Source organism: Bathycoccus prasinos (genome assembly GCF_002220235.1).
Source record: "Bathycoccus prasinos genomic : Chromosome_2".
Lineage (NCBI taxonomy): Eukaryota > Viridiplantae > Chlorophyta > Mamiellophyceae > Mamiellales > Bathycoccaceae > Bathycoccus > Bathycoccus prasinos.
In genome coordinates, this window is record NC_024007.1 from 1039543 (window position 1) to 1060583 (window position 21041).

The 21041-nt window shown below is 46.6% G+C and overlaps 13 protein-coding genes across 13 annotated transcripts; 6 read left to right on the forward strand and 7 right to left on the reverse strand.

Moving 5' to 3' along the window:
- Positions 1-65: 65 nt before the first annotated feature.
- On the forward strand, positions 66-1484 carry Bathy02g05760 (predicted protein; the record flags this gene model as incomplete). The annotated part of the gene is made up of 1 exon (XM_007514958.1): positions 66-1484. One exon carries the CDS (start codon positions 66-68, stop codon positions 1482-1484), a length of 1419 nt encoding a protein of 472 aa, XP_007515020.1.
- A 143-nt stretch (positions 1485-1627) lies between these two features.
- Bathy02g05770 (peptidyl-prolyl cis-trans isomerase, cyclophilin-type) lies at positions 1628-2326 on the reverse strand (the record flags this gene model as incomplete). The annotated part of the gene is made up of 1 exon (XM_007514896.1): positions 1628-2326. One exon carries the CDS (start codon positions 2324-2326, stop codon positions 1628-1630), a length of 699 nt encoding a protein of 232 aa, XP_007514958.1.
- Positions 2327-2834: 508 nt separating this feature from the next.
- On the forward strand, positions 2835-3695 carry Bathy02g05780 (unknown protein; the record flags this gene model as incomplete). Its single annotated transcript, XM_007514475.1, has 1 exon — positions 2835-3695. One exon carries the CDS (start codon positions 2835-2837, stop codon positions 3693-3695), a length of 861 nt encoding a protein of 286 aa, XP_007514537.1.
- A 722-nt stretch (positions 3696-4417) lies between these two features.
- Positions 4418-6557, forward strand: Bathy02g05790 (predicted protein; the record flags this gene model as incomplete). Its single annotated transcript, XM_007514489.1, has 2 exons — positions 4418-4615; positions 4812-6557. 2 exons carry the CDS (start codon positions 4418-4420, stop codon positions 6555-6557), a joined length of 1944 nt encoding a protein of 647 aa, XP_007514551.1.
- Positions 6558-6701: 144 nt separating this feature from the next.
- Bathy02g05800 (ABC transporter-like protein) lies at positions 6702-7760 on the forward strand (the record flags this gene model as incomplete). The annotated part of the gene is made up of 1 exon (XM_007514978.1): positions 6702-7760. The coding sequence occupies one exon, from the start codon at positions 6702-6704 to the stop codon at positions 7758-7760; it is 1059 nt and encodes a 352-aa protein (XP_007515040.1).
- A 110-nt stretch (positions 7761-7870) lies between these two features.
- Positions 7871-8680, reverse strand: Bathy02g05810 (unknown protein; the record flags this gene model as incomplete). The annotated part of the gene is made up of 1 exon (XM_007514518.1): positions 7871-8680. One exon carries the CDS (start codon positions 8678-8680, stop codon positions 7871-7873), a length of 810 nt encoding a protein of 269 aa, XP_007514580.1.
- Positions 8681-8746: 66 nt separating this feature from the next.
- Positions 8747-10156, reverse strand: Bathy02g05820 (unknown protein; the record flags this gene model as incomplete). The annotated part of the gene is made up of 1 exon (XM_007514883.1): positions 8747-10156. One exon carries the CDS (start codon positions 10154-10156, stop codon positions 8747-8749), a length of 1410 nt encoding a protein of 469 aa, XP_007514945.1.
- Positions 10157-10356: 200 nt separating this feature from the next.
- Positions 10357-11325, forward strand: Bathy02g05830 (predicted protein; the record flags this gene model as incomplete). Its single annotated transcript, XM_007514973.1, has 1 exon — positions 10357-11325. The coding sequence occupies one exon, from the start codon at positions 10357-10359 to the stop codon at positions 11323-11325; it is 969 nt and encodes a 322-aa protein (XP_007515035.1).
- Positions 11326-11405: 80 nt separating this feature from the next.
- On the reverse strand, positions 11406-12119 carry Bathy02g05840 (predicted protein; the record flags this gene model as incomplete). Its single annotated transcript, XM_007514573.1, has 1 exon — positions 11406-12119. The coding sequence occupies one exon, from the start codon at positions 12117-12119 to the stop codon at positions 11406-11408; it is 714 nt and encodes a 237-aa protein (XP_007514635.1).
- Positions 12120-12290: 171 nt separating this feature from the next.
- Positions 12291-13055, reverse strand: Bathy02g05850 (predicted protein; the record flags this gene model as incomplete). Its single annotated transcript, XM_007514825.1, has 1 exon — positions 12291-13055. One exon carries the CDS (start codon positions 13053-13055, stop codon positions 12291-12293), a length of 765 nt encoding a protein of 254 aa, XP_007514887.1.
- A 343-nt stretch (positions 13056-13398) lies between these two features.
- On the reverse strand, positions 13399-15369 carry Bathy02g05860 (predicted protein; the record flags this gene model as incomplete). The annotated part of the gene is made up of 2 exons (XM_007514428.1): positions 13399-15094; positions 15362-15369. The coding sequence occupies 2 exons, from the start codon at positions 15367-15369 to the stop codon at positions 13399-13401; spliced, it is 1704 nt and encodes a 567-aa protein (XP_007514490.1).
- A 611-nt stretch (positions 15370-15980) lies between these two features.
- On the forward strand, positions 15981-19034 carry Bathy02g05870 (predicted protein; the record flags this gene model as incomplete). Its single annotated transcript, XM_007514537.1, has 1 exon — positions 15981-19034. The coding sequence occupies one exon, from the start codon at positions 15981-15983 to the stop codon at positions 19032-19034; it is 3054 nt and encodes a 1017-aa protein (XP_007514599.1).
- A 101-nt stretch (positions 19035-19135) lies between these two features.
- Positions 19136-21010, reverse strand: Bathy02g05880 (predicted protein; the record flags this gene model as incomplete). The annotated part of the gene is made up of 1 exon (XM_007514839.1): positions 19136-21010. The coding sequence occupies one exon, from the start codon at positions 21008-21010 to the stop codon at positions 19136-19138; it is 1875 nt and encodes a 624-aa protein (XP_007514901.1).
- Between the last annotated feature and the right edge of the window lie 31 nt (positions 21011-21041).

The following is a 21041-nucleotide window of genomic DNA, read 5'->3' on the forward strand; positions in this document are numbered from 1 at the left end:
GATTGGAAAAGAAACTGTTAGAACAACAACAACGAGAACAAGAGAAGAAGAAGTAGTGAACGAAGATGTCGTCGGTGAGACAACGAACAAGCAGTCCAAACGCTGCTCAGAGAAGGAAGGCGACGACGAACGACGACGAGAAAGAGTTCGTCATCCCTCGAGAAATACTCGAAGTTATTGAAAAAAATCGCACCAGAGATGTTCTTAAAATGACTGCGTTTTGTTTACTCCCGACCTCAATAATTATTTTCGCGAAAGGGTTCGTGAGCGAAGATATGAGTGGAGTGAGTGTATATAACATGGATCAAGGCGCGCTGAAAATCTTACTTTTAGCTGCGTTCACGTCCGTGTTGGCGTACGCGACAACCGCGCGTTTAATACCAATCGTCGCTCGACGCACGCTCGGGAAGCGAAACATGTTTGGTTTAGATATTAACAAAAAAGGAACGAAAATGGGCGAGATTGCTATTCCAGAGGCGTTGGGTTTAGCGAGTGGGTGTGCGGTGCTTGTGTCCTTGGTTATCGGGAGGACTTTACACACGGCGTTCATTTTGGACAACAGCGGAGAGAGCGAACACAACGCAGCGTTGGCGACGATTGGGTTCATGTTGTTTCTTGGATTCGTAGACGACGTGTTAGATTTGCCGTGGAGAGCGAAGATGATTTTACCCGGGTTTGCCGCGACGATGTTGGCGCAAAGTTACCAAGGATCGACGTCTATCGTCGTCCCTCGCATGTTTCGCGAAAATATGCGTTCGGTTTTAGGCGCGCTCGATTCGGTCCCTATTGTGCGGGATATCGTAACGATGAAAGTGGACATGAAGAGTGGATTGATGGACGTTGGGTACATTTATATCGCGTTTATCTGGTTGCTCGCAGTTTTTTTATCGAATGCGATTAACATCCACGCCGGTTTGAATGGATTAGAGTGCGGCCAATCGTTAGTCATCGCCGGCGGGATTATCGTTCTGAACGTTTGGAGTCTTTTGACAGATCCAACGTCGAATGTAGTCGTTGGACCGCACGTATTTTCGTTGTTGTTAATCGCGCCTTTCTTTGCTGCCACGGTGAGTTTGTTGGAGCAAAACTGGTACCCGAGCGCGGTGTTTGTGGGCGATTCGTACACGTACTTCGCCGGGATGACTTTAGCCGTGGCTGGCATTTTAGGCCACTTCTCCGAAACGTTGCTGTTGTTTTGTTTACCCCAAGTGGTGAATTTTTTGTACTCTATTCCGCAATTGTTTAAAATTGTGCCGTGTCCTCGACACCGATTACCGAGGTTTGAGACGCAAACCGGTTTATTGAGTCCGTCCAAGGCGACGGAGACGCGATACAACATGAATCTGGTGACGTTGTTTTTACGCGTTTTCGGGAAAACTACGGAAAGGAAATTGTGTTTGCGATTGTTAGCATTTCAAGTCGCGTGTGTAGTATTTACGTTCGCGGCGAGATACGTGTTCATCGCTTTCGTCCATTGGAAATAATTCTAATAACTAATAACTATAATAACTACCATAATACTACTAGTAATATTTTTGCGACATCATCGTCGTTGCTACGCCGCAGTCGGTTATTCGCGCTCAATGAATTAGCTAAAAATAATACGCCGCTTCCTTACTCTCTTTATCTATTTTTTACTCGGTAACTTTGCGGCTCTGATGTCGTGCAGCTCCTTTGCCAAAGATTCCGCGCGGATTTTTTCTTTCGCGCAGTTGTTGTTGTCTCCATCGCCACCACTTGTGACGTAAGTGCTCATAATCTCAATCCGCTCCTTTGGCATGACGAAGATCCCGCTTTTCGTCGTCTCCAGCTTTTGTAACTCGTCCAACACTTCAAATCCACTAATCAACTCCCCAAATTGGCAATATTGCCCGTCTAAATGCGGCGCGTCGCCTAATAAAATCGAAAACGACGTCGTCCCGCTGTCTGGATCGTTGAACCGTGCCATCGAAAGCGTTCCTTTCCTGTGTTTGATGGTTTGCCCGACGTGCTCGCCTCGTATTTTCTTCCTCGCGTGTTCGTTCTGCTCGAAAGTCAAACCAACTCTTCGACTCGTCATGCAATCCGCGATTTGCGCGACAAAGTTTTTATCCACTCGAAACACGTGATTGGTGTCGTACAAGCCGAGTTTAAACGCTTTCAATATGTGGTCCGCCGTGTTTGAAGCTTCGTCTTTATAAAATCCGAGCTCTACGTTCCCGTAGGACAGTTGCATCGTGACGGTTTCTTTTCTGAGTTCTCTTTGAGGCGTTTGCACGTCGCCGTCGACAAAAACAAAAGACGAAAAGAAGAACAATAACGAAAAGAAGAACAAGCGCGTCGTCATCGTCGCAAACAAAGAGCAGCTTAAAGTGTGCTTAAAAATATACACGACATAACATCATCATCAAAATCATCATTTTGTGCAGCAGAGAGTCCCGAGAAAAATGAGGCGAGAAGCAGATGTTTCGTTTTTTTCGAAAGAAACGCAAAAAACGAGAAAAAAAGATCGACGCGAAAAAAGAAGCTTCACGAGAGGAATGCTTCTTCATTCGTAAAGAAAAATTACACACACACAACACACTTGCTGCGTTTAATACTCTACTATATAAGTAAACGCGCACAACTTACGACTGCTTTTCTGCCGCTATTTTTGCGCGATACGTTACGGTGTTCGCACGAATCTGCGTTTTTGAGGCGTTTTATTCGTTCGCGATATATACTACTCTCTGTACTGATTCTTCTTCTCGAAGAAGGCGCGCAATTTTGGCAAAAATCAAGCGGTGTCGTGTGACGGACAATTATTAAGAGAGAAGAAAAAAAGAACGATGAGTTTTCGAGGCGATGGAGACGTCATGGTGGACGCGTTAATCAAAGCGTCCGAAGATCAAAAGTGCGCATCCGCGGCACCTTTACCTGGGGCGGGGAGAGATTTAGTGCCTTTTGACTTCGAGGCGCATAATCAAAACACGACGAGTAATTATAACAGTTCGACGCCTTTGTTAGTAGGAGTAGATCCGAGGCTGCGAGCGCACCAGGTGTGCGCGCCGCAGGTGCCGACGGGAGGGCACGCGGCGGCGGCGGCGAAACTCTCCAACTCGGCGCCGTTAGAAACGACCACGAATAACGGACACCACACGAAAGGAAACAACAACAACAAAGGAAAGAGCAACAAGAACAACAACAACAATAGCACCAGAAACGATTATAACGAGCCGAAATACGCAGGCGCGAGTTTCACAAACTCGCCCGATCCAGATGTCGTGCCGTTGCCGAGCTTTTTGAAAACGATACCGGGAGCCCAAGCGGCGATGGCGAGAAGAAATTCTTCGCAGAACTCGTTGTCGTCCTCGGCGGGGAGTTCTCCGCCGACGACGACGGCGAGCGCGAACAGCTTGATGCAGAATTTACTCTCCCGCTCGCCGCCTCCACAACAACATCAGCGGCCGCCGATGAGTGGCCAAGCTTTACTTGGAAGTTTGCTCGGTGGCGGCATGCCCACGCCGCCGCAACACCATCAACATCAAGCACCGACACCGACAAAAAGCGTATTGAACGATCTGTTCGGCGGCGATAGAAATGGAGGAGGGAACGGGGGAATACAACTCCAACCGTACAGAGGTCCAGACGGATCGCAACAATACCCCAACATTCCGGAACCTGCGAATCATGATTTTCAAATGATGATGGCAAAACTTTCCGGTTCGCATCGGTAATGGATAATTGAAGAAGAAACCACGCGAAGCGTAAAGTCAAAACGAGTTTTTTTAACCCGGCTCGATTTGAAGTCTTCGGTGGATGCTGCTGTACCAACATAGAGATTATTTTTAGGCAAACAGAAAGAGCTATACATTTGCGGTGTTGTTCTTTTTCTCTCTCTCTCTCTTCGAACGCCGCGCCGCCGCGAGATATATTATGTATAACGTATACAACAACGGAGAGAGAAAGAGATGAGGAACAATCAACCCATAGATAGCCAAACATTGGTTCGCGACGCGATTGACTCTGCGGCGTTTTTTTACAGTCGTATGCAGTCATTAGCAACCGTTTACGACCGCGACATCAATTCAAAAAAACACGTTTAATGACTTCTTCTTTCTTCGAGAAGAACGAAGACGAAGTAAACTACAACACAAAAAAACATGCTACGCGCGCGGGAAGAGCGCGCGTAGGAAGAAAGTGAGATGAATGCGCTTCTTATGGCGCTCTCAGCACTCTCTCCTGAAACACATCAAGAACGCAGGTCGATTCCGTCGAATCTACGTATACTACGCAACACACACACACACACACACACACACACACGCATCAGAAAGACAAAAGTTATATACCTAGTTGTAATATTTTAACTAATAACACTCTCTTTTGTGTAATTCTTAAACTCTCTCTGAGTCTTCTTTCCTTCACTTTTTACCTGTACCTCAACAACAACAATAAAATGGCAACGACTACTCCTAAAGACTTCACGCACCTTTCCGCTGCATCGATCCAAACGATCGCGGAGGCGTTCGGGTTCGTTATTTCCGACGACGTCGCCAAAGCGTTCGCGCCAGACGTCGAGTATCGCTTGAGAGATATCATTCAAGAGGCGTTGAAATGTACGAAACGATCGAGACGAAATGTGTTAACGACAGAGGTATGCTTCTTTATGTTTCTCTCTCTCTCTTTCTCACGCGCGCGTTTTTGTCGAATATAGTCGAATATATTTTGTGTTCAACTCTCGATGACGACGATGGTTATAACGCTTCCGTCGTTCGTCCAAAAAGAAATACTCACACACATTCCTTTCTCTCTTTCCAATTCAAATCTCTTACTCTCTTTTGTGTAAACAGGACATAAACGCAGCGTTACGCATACGAATGTGCGAACCATTATACGGCTTCCCATCGAACATGCCATCGCAAGAGTTCGTCAAAGTGAAAGGCACGAACGATGTTTTTTACACCTACGACGAAGAGTTGGACGTGAATAAACTCTTGTCGGAACCGTTACCACCGCCTTCGATCGCCATCAACGTCGTTCCGCACTGGTTAGCCATCGACGGGGTGCAACCGTTGATTCCGGAAAATCCGAGCTTGGATTCGCAAATATATTATCAAGAGCGAGCGAAAGAAAGAGAGGAGACGTTGGCAAAAGCGAAAGCGAAGAAACCGACGGTAACTGGACCACCGCCGCTGCCGAGTGCCACGGAAGGAGGAGAGAAAGGAGGCGATGAAGCAGGAGAGAAGAAGGAGGGCGACGCGCAGCAACATTTGCAACAGCAACAACAAAAAGAGCAAGGGAAATTCGCGCCGGTCGTGCAACACGTCTTATCGAGAGAATTGCAAGTGTACTTCGATAGAATTACGGCTTTGTTGAGAGGCGGTGGAGGGGCGAACGACGAAGAGCGAGGCTTGTTGAACGCGGCGATTGGAACTTTACAAACCGACGCCGGGTTGGCGAATTTGATTCCGTACTTTGCCAAGTTTATAAGCACGGAAGTTCAAACGAATTTAAGAAACTTGCGCAAACTTCTGGCGATGATGCGCGCGATCGAGGCGTTGGTGCAAAACCCAACCGCGAATTTAGAGTTGTACTTACACCAACTGATGCCTTCCGTGCTGACGTGCATCGTAGCGAAGCGATTATCAGAAAATCCGGAGAAGGATAATCACTGGCAGTTGCGAGTGTTGGCGTCGAAAACGGTCGCGGAAATTTGCGAGTGTTACGGTGAGGAGTACGCGACGTTACAACCTCGAGTGACGGCAACTTTACAGAAGGGTTTGAAGGCGACGCAATCGCCGTTACCGACTATTTTCGGCGCTTTAGTCGGTTTGAGTTCGTTAGGCCCGCGAGTGATTGAAACGGTCGTTTGCCCTGAACTCGATCGCATCGTCCAACGCGCGGAGGATATCCTTAGCAATACGGAAAAAAGTATCTTAGCCCTAGGAAATAAAAACGAGCAAAACTTAACCGAGGAGGAGAGAACGAGTCGAGAAGAGAAGATGTACGAACGCTTGTGCGCGGAGAAAGTATTGGAAGCCGTGGAGTTAGCGACGGACGTGTTGCACGAGAGAGAATTGGCCGACCAAAGAGAAGAGGCGAAACGAAGCGCGTTGCAGAACAGAGTCGAGAGAATGTTGGCACGAGTGCGAGAGACGAAACGTGCCGAGGCGGAACAGGCGACGCGGAGACCATCTGCGGGTGCGTTGCCGCCGATCATCAAAGAGGCGTTGAAAGACGAGGCGAAAGAGACGACGAAAAGAATGTTGGAGGCTGCGGTGAAAAAGGAAGAAGAAGAAGAAAAAGAAGAAGACATACAAGAAGGAGAACCAGTGTTAGAGAAGGCGACGAAAGCGCGCGGTGCGAAATCTTCAACCGCGGCGGAGAAAAAGAAAAAAGAAGCGGAAGAAGATAAAAAGAAAGCCGAAGCCGAAGCCGCGACGGCGGCTTCGAAGAAACGTAAAGCAAAGTCGAAATCGCCGACGCCGCCGCCGCCTAAAGCGGGTGGTCGATCGTCCAGAAGAGCCGTCTCGAAACCTCCGGAAGAGGAAGTGAAACCGCCGCCGGCGAAAAGATCTCGCAGAGGAGGTCGATGATAGTTTAGTTGTTCTCTTTTGTATTTGAAAATAGTCATATTCCACACAATAAAAGAACCAACGCTTTTGACAAAATCATAAAAATCATCTCTCAAGCACCTTTAGAAGAAAGAGAGAGAGAGAGAGATTTTATCGTAAAAGAAGATGAAGGTTTCGACATCGCTCAGTAACGATCATCTTTTCTTTACTTCGGGGTTTGTGATGAGAAGCAATAATACTAGCATTCATTTTGACCGAAGAAGCGAGACTCATGGAAAAGGATTTTGGGGAACGAGGACACCCCTAAGAGCAAAAAAAACGGTATCGAACGAAGAAGAAGACGACAGCATCTACGGCGTGGACGTGGAAGATTTGGTCGTCAAATACGCAAATAATACTTCCTCGTTTGAGGATGCAGAGAATAATGCCGCGTTGCGAGGGGTCACGCTTAAAATCCCTCGCGGTGCGTTGTTCATGATTCTTGGACCGAACGGGTCTGGCAAGAGCACTTTATTGAGAACGTTGGCCGGATTGACGAATACGGAAGAAATTAAGAGCGGGTATGCGCGAGTGAACGAACCGAGAGCGTTTGTGTTTCAAAATCCAGATCATCAAGTTATTATGCCCACGGTCGCGCACGATGTCGCGTTTGGTTTAAGACGGAAACAAAATAAGAGAGGAGGAACGTCGTCGTCGCCTCGGTTATCGAACGAAGAGATTGAAAAGAAAGTGAGAGAGACGTTGAAGATGGTGAACATGTTGAAGGTTGATTTAGACAACGAAGAGGACGATGAAAATGAAGACGTCGATGATAGCAATGAAAGGTACGAGAACGCGTTGAATAGACAAGTTTCCACCTTATCCGGAGGACAAAAACAAAGAGTCGCCATCGCCGGCGCGTTGGTCGAGGACCCAAAGACGTTGTTGTTAGATGAGTTGACGACTTTTTTGGACGAAGCTGATCAACGAAGCGTATTGAAAGCAGTCAAGAACGTTTTGAAAACGAGCAATGAAAAAGGAAAGGATGCAAAGGATAAAGTGACCGCGGTGTGGGTGACGCACAGATTGGAGGAGTTGAAAGAGGCGGATTTGGCGGCGTACATCGAGAACGGGCAGGTTGTCGCGTTCGGAGGGCCGGATGTTATTCAAAAGTGCATCGCGGAGAAGCAAGCGAACCGAAGACGAGAAGAGGCTAGAATACGGCGTGGTAATATTAGCAGTTAGAGATGTAGTTCTTAGTTTTATAGAGTAGTAGCTTTATCATAGAGAAGTATTTATTCTGTCCAAAGAGTATCGTATCGTATCGTTTCGAAGAAATGAAAGTCTTCTTCATCTCAGTCGTCGTTGTCCTCCTCATCAATTTCCACCCGTCGTCGTTTCTCGAAAGATCCGTCGCTTCTTTCTCCCTCTTCCTCTCTCTTCGCACGTCTCTCGTCGATGCACCGAAACACCTCCACGCGAAAATTGCACTCCGTGAGATCCTTGAAAAAACCGTTACCCGTATCGCGGCCGAATCCAACGGCTTTTAACTTCCGTTTGCCTTTTCTCGGCACGGCACTCATCCACGCCTCCAGTAATGAAGATGAAGACCTTTTCTCCTCACAAGCGACAACGGGAGGAAGTTTCGCGACGATTTCCCACCTTTGATCTCGCTGCTCGAGTTCTTCGTCTTCGCACTGCAAAGACGACTCTGAGTCGTCTGAAGTCAAAAACTCGTCCTCTTTTTCTTCTTCTTCTTCTTTGTCTTCTTCTTCTTCTTCACATTCATCCTCGAAAGTTGGCGTTATCACGCTCTCTTCTCCCTCTTCTGCTCTTTCTTTAGCTTCGTACTCAATATTCTCGACGAGTACCGCGCACCAGCGCGTCTTCTTCTTCTGTGTCCTCTGTGTATTTTTTCTCGTTCTCGAACTCAAAACGAACAACGAAACGACGAAGAGAAAAAACAAACTCTCTGCGAGGAGTTTGTTCTTCTCGTTATGCGAAACAAAATCGAGGGAGGAACTTCGTCTTTTAACACGTGGTCTCGCGATTACCACGCCGCCTTTTCCGCCTTCAAAGCCGAAAGGATGAAGGGTTGAGAAGAGCGCCTGGGATAAGAGTTTTGAGAGGAGGACAAAACCAGTACTCGTAGAGATGATGTTCATTTTTTTTGACGAAAAAGGACAGTTGTTTTGTTGTTGTTGTTTAAAATGTGTTTCTCTTCATTTTTATCACACGCATCTAATGCCACTAATACAGGCGGTTTGACTCAACAAGTTCGCGTTGACCAACTCAGAACTCATGAGCGGGTTGTGCCACTTCAACTCACCCAACGGTTTCATCAAAGCGTTCCTCCAGACTTTCGAGGCGAGGACGCGCAAAAGCGTACGCTCGGCTTCGGCGTTGTGTCGAGCGTCCCAACCTCGAAAATGGTCGTCTTTGAAATACTCTAAATCTTTCATGTCTTCTTTGTTCATGGTGCCGACGCCGATGCCGTAGACGTCGACGGATTCGCATTCGGTTAACGCTAAGACTAAACAGTATAAACCAGTCGTCGGGACGCCGTTTTCTTCGCCGACGCCTTCTTGTAAGGTGTAGAGTAACTCCTCGGCGAGTTTTTGGACGGAAGGTTTCATGTTTCTGATTTTCTTGTCTTTGGTGCGTTCGATGCACAAACCGCCTTGGGAGCGTTCAATGCACGGTTTCTCCGAGTCGCCGGTTTTCGCGTCTTTTCCCGGGACGTCGCCGACGACTAACACTCGTTCCGGTATGTTGCCGTTATCGGTGACCCATCGCCCGTGACTCGTACCGCCGCCGCCGCTAAAACTACTACTACTGCTGCTGCTTCTATACCCTCCGATCCCATCCATCTTCTTCTCCATATCCGATAACTCTTTCCTTAAACCTCTCCTCATCTTCTCTGGATTGACGCACATGGTGTGCGTGTTCGCCCCGACGTCCACTTCAAACATCTTCAAAGGCGCAAAATTCATGCGATAAATAGCTTGCGCGCGTTCAATCTCAACACCTAACTTGGCGTTGCGCATGGACGAGTCGTTCCCGATCACCGAACATTTTTTAAACTTACGATACTCCCTCGCTTCCACGTCGTGAATTAAAGTGTCCCGTAAAGTCTTCGGTATAATTCTCGGTCGCGCGAGCGTTCCCACGTCTTCGCCGTTGTTGTTGTTCATAAAATTATTCTCCCCAGCGTTGTCGTTCGTCAACTCGCTCAGACTTTGTCCAGAGCTGTGCATCAGATTCTTATTCTGTTCTCGTTCCATTTTATATTTCAACGTCCCAGACGCTCTCTCTTTCTCCATTTGCAATCGCAAGAACTCATCGTTGTTGTTGTTGTTGCTGTTTGAAGAAGTTCTTCCTCTTCCTCTTCCACCGAAGACGTGATTAAACGACGACAAACTCGCAAGAATCGCGTCCGCATTCAAAACGTTTTTCCCGTGCGAGTGTAACTGTGATTCGTTTCTGATTGAACTTTGTTTCGGTACGAACGCGTTTATGAACAGAACTGTCGCGAAAAACCAGCACAAAACGAGCACGCGTTGACGACGCAAACGTCTAGAAGAGATCTTTTGTGTTTGCAGAGAGAGAGAAGAGGACAAAGGGCTTCGAAGCCCCACCATTAGTATCAGTGAGATGTTGTGTTAATATTCTTGTGTGGTTGGTTTTACTATTATTCAAAAGAGAGAAAAATGGCGTTTGAAGACACTTAAATCCACCTACAAAATGGTGCTTATCGTCCGTACAAAATAAAAAAGGGAGAGATTAGGGGAATCCATCATCACAAGAGGAGATGTGAATAGTACCTAACAACAACATAAAGATGCAAAAACTGTTTCAACGATACCGGGAACAACAACAGAGTTTGGAATCACACGCTTCGACGAGGATCAAAGACGTATTAAAAGAGATTCAAAAGGAAGAAGAATTTGGAGACGAGGAGGAGGAGGATGTTTTGGAGGCGATTTTACTCGACCACGTGGCGTTTCGAACGTTTAAAGGGTTACATCACGACGGGGACGAGAAACATCATCAATTTGTGAACGTGAAACAAATGCTGATGGAAAAACTTCGCTATCGCGAAAGCGGAGAGACTTTGGTATTTCCAAAGAAGAAACTGAAAGCGACGTGGTTGAAACCACCGACGCCGCTGATGCCGCGAGTGTTTTTGAGCGAAATTGATATCGAGGCTTTCGAGGACGAGCGGATGTCGGCTATCGTTCGGAAAGCGATATCGTCGAGAGAAGGAGGAAAAGGAAAAGGCGCGGTCTTGGAGGATGATTTTTGGGAGCAAAAACGGGACAGGTTTTCTTTGTGTGAGAACGTATCGAAGGACGAGTACGAGTACATCGCCGAGAAGAGCGAATATGCAGCTTGGTTGCTAATAAACGGGCCGGAATTTGTGAACCATTTCGCGTTGGCGATGCATCGATGTCGCTCGGAGGCGTTTCGCGTTTCATCCGGAGAGGAGATGTCGAGAAAAATAGTCGAGAGGATTGCAAAGATTGCGAAACTGAACGGAGAAGAGGAGAATAGAGTGATGAATGTATCCGAGGATAGGAAACTGTGGCAGTTTTCGACGGTATCAGATGAATTAATAGCGGTAAATGGAACGGGTGAAAAACTGAAAGGCTGCGGCGCGTACATCGAATTCGCCTATCGAGAGTACATTTCGACGGGTGAAGGCATTGAAATAGAGAGTAGGAAAAACTTAGAAGAGGACGAATCAAAAAGACGAGATGGATTTGAAGTCGCCAACGCGGATGCCATCTTCGAAAGCACAAAGGTGTAATGCTGAAAATAAGAACAACAGCTGTAAATGAAGCGCTTTATTTTTATTACAAAATTAACCATCTTCCCCCGCTCTCTCTCTCACTTCTTCATTTTGCTGGCCAAGTTGCCTAACAAAGTGAAAAATCGATACCGCTTACTCTTCTTCCACGGTTGCGCCTCAGGAAACGGCAAGCCGGCACCAACCGCGTAAAATAACCCAAACACCCCACCGAGACCGCCGGTATTACCTAACGTTCTGTCCATCACGACGCCAACTGTAATCTTCGTCACCTCGCCTTTCTCGTTGAACGTCAGCGACAACGCTTGCGGCGGACACTCGACTTTCTTCCCTGTCGGTTGAATGTTCCCCGCCAAAACCCCTGTGTGCGTCCCAACCGTTCTATTCTGAAACCACACCCGGTTCGTTTCAAACGGATCGACTCTGAAATGATGAAACTGCGACTTCATGTCTGGGAAACCTTCCGCGAGCTCAAAACCAGCCACGGCGTTCACAAAAGTCTCTTTGGATAACGGACCGACAACAGGGCCGATGAATTCGAAATCTTCGCTTAAATCGATATTGGCGAACCCTTTTCGCAAGTTCTCTTTCGTGAGTTCAATGAGCTCGTTCGGTTTAATCGGGAACGTCGATTCGCTCAACATCTTTTCCTCGTCCACGACGTCGTACAACGATGGATTCGGGTGCGCCGCTGCTCGCACGATGCGATGATTAGTCGAAGCAACAGAAGAAGAAGATGATGAAGAAGCAAACGAGCTCGGTAAAACGGATTGCAACGCGGAACGGATCATCATCTTGCTGCGTTTCAGTGAATGCGTATATGTGCGTGTGTGTGTGCGTGTATATGAGTGTATCAAGTATCAACTCCTTTTGGATTAGTTGTGACGTCGATTCGACTTTTTTGCAGGCGGTAAAAAGTGCTCAGATTTTCAAAACTATCGTCGCTCGTCAGATTTTCAAAACTATCATCGCTCGTTACGGGTGTCCTTTTCGCTCCTACGATTGGTCCGTCTCGTGACTTTCCTCTGCCAAAACCACGCTCTCAGTTTGAAATACACACCTGGCTCACTTCGCCTGTGACTGTCTTTTCTCAAGTAATTCTCGACGACGCCGGGGAAAGGGACGTTCTCTCCCAACGCTCGAAAGATGCCCATTACACCGCTGTATCCGTGCGTATTCCCGCACGATCTATCCGCCACGAACTGCGTGTATTTCGAAACCTTTCCTTCCTCGGTGAACGTTAATGAAACGATTTGTGGTGGTAAGTCTAATTGCTTATACGTGGGCTTAATTTTGTTCATCAACATCCCCGTGTGCGTGCCTTGCCATCTCGCGTTGAACCACACGCGGTTAAATTCCATCGGATCGACTCGATACCCAAACGTATTCATTTTCCGATCCGGAAACGCATCGGTCAAATTCATTTTCAAATACTCAATAAAGCTCTTCTTATTGATTGGGCCGACGGCGAACGACCAGTATTGAAAATCTTCCGACAGTGCAGGCCCGCATTTTAAGTGCGCTTCAGGGCACAACAGGTTGTCGTTGAGTACGCGTTTCGTTAACGCGATTAAATCATCCGGTTTAATTGGAAACGGCGACTGTTTCAGCAGCGTTTCTTCGTCCAGTTCGTCTAACGATCCTTGTCCGTGGAAATATGTTATTCTCCCACCGTTGTGCGGTTGGGTTTCTGTCGTCGTCGTCGTCGTCCTCGTCATGTTTTCCGACATTCTTCTACGAATCGTATACTGTTACACTTTCAAAAACGTGAGTGAACAAATGTTTTTATTTCTCTCTCAATGCGATGGTATTTTCTTTCAACAACAAACAATAAACACAGCAAGAATAGCAGATGATGATGATGATGATGATGATGATGTCCAAAAGAAAGCGTGTCGTGTGCTTGCTGAAAGAGCAAAAGGAGAGAAATTTCTGGGGACGTTTTTACGAGTCCACAGTAACAAGATTTTCATGCAGCAGGTTGTTTGAAAACAGAAAAAATGTTGTGAACGCGAACAGGGTTTGGCAAAGAGCTCTTTTTCTTTCAAATAATAAAAATAACAAGTCTATGTATTATGCGCTACCGCTAGTACCAGGAATACTCCTCTCACCATCTTTCCTTCGTATTTTCAACCTACCCATGGCAGCCTGTATCCGTTGTCCTCTTCGTTTCAGCTCCGCTTTGTTCAATCGACCTAAAGTTTGTTTCGTGAACCAGCCAAAGTAGCCTTTAAAAACGAAGTAAAACACCATGCTGGCGCAGCTGAAGGCGACAAAAATGGCCGGGAAGACGTCCTTGCGAAACATAACTCCGATGTTTTGTAAGTGGTCGGCGTTGACCGAGAGCATTTTAATCGCGGAGGTATCTTTGGCGTAACTCGCAAACGCTCGTGAACAGAATTGGGCCACCGCCATAGAACAGAGCATGATTAAGCCGGTATTGAAGAGCAAACCCGTCATTGTTGTCGCGCCGAGTTTCATTCTGTACGCATTAAAAACGAATAAGAACTTTAAACCGAGCTTCTCGTTGCCTTTCACCACGCAGGAGATTAAGTAGAAGCAATATATGGCAAACATCGCCGTGCCGAACAAGTTGAAGACGCTATCCAGAGCCTCAAACATCGAGTTCAAAAACGGATGCACCGGGTTTTTTGCTAAGATGTATAACCCGACGTGCAATATCCACGTTATGGAGAGAATAAAGGCTAAGATACCGTAGAATAAGGACCACCAGTACCCCCAGACGGTGAAGGTCCACGACGTCGCCCTGTTTTCGCCTCTCGGGTAGAGCTTTTGCAACTCTCTCTCCTCGTCTTCTATATCTTCCAACTCCATGCTTAAATTCTTCAACTCGCTTCGGATCTTTCGACTTCTACCGTTACTTCTTTCTTCGTTTCGTACTGCTTTGACCTTTTCGTGAATTTCTAACGTCTTTATTGCGATTTGTTGAGCGCTTCGATCGTATTCGGATTTACCGATGGTTTTCCTCGGTCGTTGGATGAATCGCGTCACCGCATCGATTGGGTTTGCAGCCATGCCTATTCCCGCATACGGAGCGAATAAGAACCATCCGACGAAAGATGTCAACGCAGCAACGTACGCTGGAAACGAAACGTCTAAAGTCCACGATTTCGTGATGGCTTCGGAACTTCCCGAGTCGCACGCGTCCCCGCTTAAAGAGGGGGAACTCGTCCCGCCCGAAAAGTCCGTCGGTGAATACGTGTTACTCCCATCCGGGTATGGATTAGCCCGAATACACGAGTGCACTCCTTGCAATGTATCGAATTGCGAGAGCAACATCATCCCACTCTTTACAGACGTGATTGAGAAATCCGCGTATCCCGTGTAATACCAACACAAAAACAACACCAACGAGACGAATATGGCAGACATGACGACCCAAAATAAACTGTTGTACAGCTTTTGCGAAAGCGTGGCATCAAAATCTGACTCGTACCAGAACGTGGTGAACGGAATTAAAATCGCCACGTACACTAACGTGATGATATATATCGAATACCAAATCTCGTCCATCGGTAACGTCGTTTCGCACGCCGACAAAGATACGCTCGCGTCGCACGACGCCCTATTCGCTACATCTAACGGGAGCAATAATATCGCCCCCGAGGCTATCGTTAATCCACTGATGACGATTATTTTCGGAAACCACGCTTGGTTCCTGTCTTCCGGGTGTTGAAAATTAATCAGCACGTATAAGTTTGCGATGGCGACTAATATCGTCACGACTATAACCACCACGATGAGGAACCTGTTTTGTTTTTTTTCAGAAAGAAGAGGAAGATACAAAAGAAGAAGCGAGTGTGAGTTTCCGAGCGATACAAGGGAGCACCCGAGTGAAAAGAACACACCGAGTGAGAGAGAGAGAGAATCAACGCGACGTAAACGACGACGAAGAAGACAAAGACAAAGAAGAGGACGAAGAAGAGCTGTGCATTTATTTTTTGAATCGCGCGTGTGCCGTTGCGATTTTTGGAAAAACGAGAAGAGAGAAAGAAAAACGATTCAGACGACGCACCAGTTCATCTTATTATTAGTATTCGTGTCGCGTGCGTGTGATGATACTACGACGACGACGGAAGCGCGCTGGTCTTTTTCTCTCTCTCGCTTTAGTCTCTAAAGAGAGAAAGAGAGAGAGAGAGAGAGAGAGAGAGTTTATTATACTCTCAAGTAGAGAGGAGTGAGGAGTTTTTTTTTGCCGGTTTCTGAAACAAAGGCACGCAACGAACGGTCTTCAATCGAAAGTAATTCCCATCATCGTGTGTTCAAAAATCACACCTCTCTTCGTTTCAAATACTCCTTTTCTTCTTCTGGTCATCAAAAAATTGTTTAATTTCACAAATTCTTCTACCATTCAATTCTTCAAAACCCCTTCAAAGTCTTCTTCGTCTGAATCGTCAAGTCTCGCGTGGTGCGCGAAGAAGCTCTTCTTCTGCCTCCTCATTCGCAGAGAGAGAGAGAGAACGAGAGAGAGAGAACGTTGTTGGAAAATTTGTTGAAGAAAAGAGATTCACACTGAACGCCGCCGCCGCCAAAACTACTAAATTGGAATTAGGGAATCTCTCTTTTTGTCTGTTGACCCATCATCATTTCACCCAACATCATCTCTCTCAAACCCAAAAACGTAGGGGGAGAAGATGACGAAAGAGGATCCTCCTCCTCCACCTCCTCAGCGCGAACCGTCTCCCGCGTTAGCGCGAATGCATTCTATGGGAGTGAGCACGACGAGTGAAGGCGTCGATAATTTTGCTCGAGTGAGCGGGTCGTTCATGAGGTCTACGACGAAAAACCCGTTGTTGAACAACGACAATACCAATACCAATTTTGAAGAGAGAAAACAACAACAACCGAGTAAGGACTACCACCAAGACGAGGAACAAGAACCGTCGAGATTTTACCAACGAGAACAGAGTTTGGCGAGGAAATTGAAACATCATGAACACGACAACGCTTTAGGAAAATCGTTCGGTCGATTCCTCACTTTTTCATCGGCGAAGAAAAAGAACCAGGAAGAGCGTTCGCTAGAGGAGAAAAAAGCGGTAAGGAGACAATCGAAAGTCGCTTCGGCTATTCAGCGCGTTCGAACGGTCAGGGAAGCTGCCAGTGCGGCGAAGAGGACGCGTCCAAAGAAAGGCTTTGCGAAGGGGTTTCGTCAAGTTGTCGATTTTAAAGCGCTCGGGAGCGACTTGATTACGAATTTCAACGTTAAGTTTCGACGGGTGTTTGAAATTTTGAGATGCGTGGACCCGGACGAAGATAACGAGGCTTTGAGCAGGTACTCGTTGTTGCATCCGAAATCGCCTCTTTATATCCTCTGGAAACGAATGATCAACTGTTTGGTGATGATGGTTTGCTTCGTTTTACCGGCGTTGATTGCGTTTAATTATTCGGACATGCCGGCGTTGCGATTCGAGCAAGATTTGAGAGTGGTAAAGAACATAGATTTACAAAAAAAAGAGCAATTGGGAACGGCTTTGGACGGATTACTCCTTTTTGTGGATATATGTTTCTGCTTTGACGTGCTTGGAAACTTTTTCGCGCCGTTTTTTGAGGAGGAGGAGTTGGAATCGAAATTAGTGGACGATCCGTGGGTGGTTTCGTACACATATTTGACCGGATGGTTTCTCGTAGATTTTTTAGGATCGTTTCCGTTTGACACGGCGCTCTCGCCTTTAGTAGACGCGGATGGTGTGAGATTTTTAGAGTTGCTTGGATTGTTTCGGCTGTTGAGATTGTACCACGTGCGAAAGGCGTGGGGGTTTGTGGAGAGAGATCCGCACGTATCCGTCACGAGGATTTCCTTCATCAAGTACTCAGCCATTCTTCTCTTAGCCGGTCACTGGTCCGGGTGCTTGCTCTGGTACTTAGCAAAAGCGGAAGAATTTGATGAGACGACGTGGGTTTATGCAGTTGATCCGGAGTTACGATTGCAAAGCATTTTTAGACAGTACAATACCGCCTTGTACTGGGCTCTGGTCACGTTGACGACGGTAGGTTACGGTGATATATCGCCGCGGAATCCGACGGAAAGATCGTTTACCATGGTAATAATGTTGATGAACATGTGCATATCCGCATACGTCATTGGCACCATGACGACGCTAATTACGAAAGGCGACCAAAAGCTCTCTCGATTTAGAGACAACATGGCCAATCTCATTCGGTTCATGAGAAGGCACGAAGTTCCATTGCACATTCAACAACACGCCATGGCTCACGTTCATTTAAGTTTTCGAAAAGCGAAAGAAGACGACTCCGACGCTCTGGAACACTGTCCAGAACATCTGATCTCTCACGTTCGATCGGCGATGTATTTAGACCGATTGAAAAATTCGAGATTGTTCATGGGATGCTCTCGCGATTTCATGCTTGGCTTGATGAAACTCTGTCAGTGGGAGTATTTCAATCCCGCGTCTTTGATTATGACGCGTAAATACAAGTCGACGCGATTGTTTTGCATCGTTGAAGGCGAAGCGATTGTTTTGAGCGACCGATTTACGGTAATGGACTATTTGAAAGAAGGCGATTGGATTGGCGTCGAATCGTTTCTGATTCAAAAAGAAGCGCAGTGGAGCGTCTCAAGCGCGAGCTTAATCAAATGCATCGCCATCGATTGCGCGAAGTTACACACCTTACTAAGCGAAAACATGACAGATTGGTCGACGGTGTTATTCAATCTGAGCAACATAATTTCTCAGAGAATCGAGGAATCTCTGCCCTCGGCGGAAGGAAACGCGAAAGAAGGAGAAGTTTACCCATTCCAGGGGAGTGATACCTCTTCCGAAAACGACGGGTCTTTGGATGCTGGAAGCCATATATCCGTGCGCGATAGAATCGGCCACTATGAACAGACTACGTACTTGAGAATAATACGCTCGGTAAATGCGGGCTTGACCATTGCGATGACCAAACTCGTTTCTGAAATCAACACGAAAATATTCTCGGCGGCGAGAGACGGAGACATCCGATCGATTAAAGTTATGATTGCAACGAAAGAGTTTGACATCAACTATCAAAATCCATCGGACGGTCGGTCGATTTTACACGTCGGTGCGTACTACGGACACCGAACGTTGTGCGAATTCCTCCTCAATGCTGGAGCAAATCACGCGCTTTTAGATAATCTTGGTTTCTCGGCGCTTGGTCTCGCTGTGATTTCCGGTCACGTGGACACTATCAAAGTGCTCGCTAGAACGTCTTCACTGATTGCAATCGGTCAACCATTAGGAGCAAAATTGTGCGAATTGGTTCAAAATTTGAATTATAGCGTGTTGCAGAACTTCTTAAGTGCCGGAACAAATCCGAACGAACGAAATACGAGCTTTGATACGCCGCTTCACGTCGCGTGTCGCATAGGTAATATTGAAGCTGTCCAATTACTCTTGAAGTTTGGTGCGAACGCATCACTCACAAATAGACTCGATAGAACAGCTATAGATGAAGCGACAGCAAATAAGTACCCCGATATAGTAAGGAATATTGAAGACGCGCAACGATCGCGGTTGGGTTCTTCGAGCAAACGCGTCAGCGAATCCTTGGGTCAGACTGTGTTTGAACGCGAGGAGACGATTCGCGCCCATTCTCAGATTATCATCGCGAAATGGTGGAGAGGGTATCACTGTCGAGCCGCGCTTCGCGATCGTTTGCAACACGTCTTTATAGCAGGTTCGGGTGGATACGTACGCAACTAAGTTGTTTGTTGAAATACATTAATAACACACTTTGCGCAAGCTGAGTGGGAATTGTACTTATAAAATAATAATAATATCAATAATATCAATAAATCACAAAACTAAATAGCCATTAATAATGCACTTCCTGCAATTCCCATTCCTATGAACCACGCTACTCCGAAATACGCGTGTAAACTCAACAATCTATTGTTTGCATTTGGAACGCACGCTACTTTTAAATCGTTTGTGAGCATAAAAATTCTCTGCGAAATGCCCACGTAAATCGCCGTGCAAAGCATGAAGTTTAACACCGGATACTCTTCTGGAAACAATCCTAACAACATCCCGGGTTGCCCATTCGGTACCGACGACGATAACCAAATGTGAAACTGAGAAATGTACGTTTCTAAGGTGATTTTCCCACATTCACAAAAAATGTGAATAAAATAACTTCGCATCGTCAGGCTGAAGTTTCTAAAAATGATGAATATCGTAATCGGTATCCACGACGTGTACGGATGCACGACGTTGTATTCCAACTTTGGTAAAACATAATACGTTGTGTACCACCAGTATGCCGCTATTGTGTTGACGGTTAAAATTAACCCTTGGATGACTGTTTTCTCCTTTGTCGGTTTCTCGTCTACCCATCTCACAAACGCTTCGTACTTTGGGTGTACGAATGCGCACACCATGCCATAAATCCAAACGTACCTGTCTAGACCAGAGCGAAAGAACCATTCGTGCATTGGATTGACGTCTGGTCTTTTCGGGTCGGTATAAGATAGCAACCACTCGAACGGTTTGAACAAGACGGTGAATACGCCCGGCACTTCCCAAATGACGTACACCAGTACGATCAAAATTACCATTTTAGCCACTATCATGTTCGTCGATGTGTTGTGTTCCTTGAAAACCAACAGCGAAAAGTACACGAAGAGCGTGAACAGCGTGTGCATGGGACAAATATAGTATAAAACGTAATCGTTCCTCAATGCGATACACACGAACAAGACGAAGAAGTTCAAACGCCACATCATTTGCGAAAATCTCCCCACCGAAAAATCTTTGCGAACGTGATAGTAGGAGAAATTCCCAAATCCAGTCATCCAGACGTACGCAGCGATAAAGATACGAATCGCGTTATAAATCTCTGAAGCTTTGAAGTAGTGATAGAGCAAAAATAAGACTTGCATCCATCCCTTCCACTCCTCGGTTTGCTCTCTGTTTAGCGGTGCACTCGTCTTGCTTTGTCGCAACGTCTGATAACAGCCGTACGCCGCCAACGTAACAAAGATGGCGATGAAAAAGTCTCTAGAATACGACTTTGTCCTCTCGGGAAACGTATTCGTTCGATCGCACACGTAAAACACGAACAGGATAAAGAATAGTTCCGCCCAAGAGCGCAAAATCAATCTCGCCCTCTCGATGGCATCCGCGTCGCCTTGGAGTATCCGCATGGCTCCAATGTTCGTGAACTTTACGTTGCCGTTGTCCCCGGTAGATGGAGAAGCACCGACGGCATCGCTCATGTTCCCGCTCTGTGAATTTTGTCGTCCAAAGCTGTCCGTGAAATTCGCAAACGAGCGTTTCTTATCCTCGTCGCTCATATCTTGCATGGAGTTAGAAATCATCGATCCGTCTGGAGTATTTCCTCCTCCTCCTCCTCCTCCTCCACCTCCTTCCAATAAAACATCAAACTTCTTCGTTCCAGCCATTCGCATCTCGATCGAGTCTTCCGCTAATCCTTTATTATACCCACCGTTGTGCATTCGTTTCATTCTCACGTGGTGTAAAAACTCCGCGTATACGTATAAGGCGACGATGAATACGCCGGAGAGGAATAAACCGAGTTGAAATCGTCCGTATTCGAGAACGGATGATGGTTCAACCTCTTCATCTCCTTCAAAAGAGGAAGAAGTTAAAGAAGAAGAGAAGTCCAACAGCGTTCTTCGCTTGGCGACGTCCTGCCAACTCAAGTAACGATGATCCATCCTTCTCTCGTCGTCGTGAATGGATTTTGTA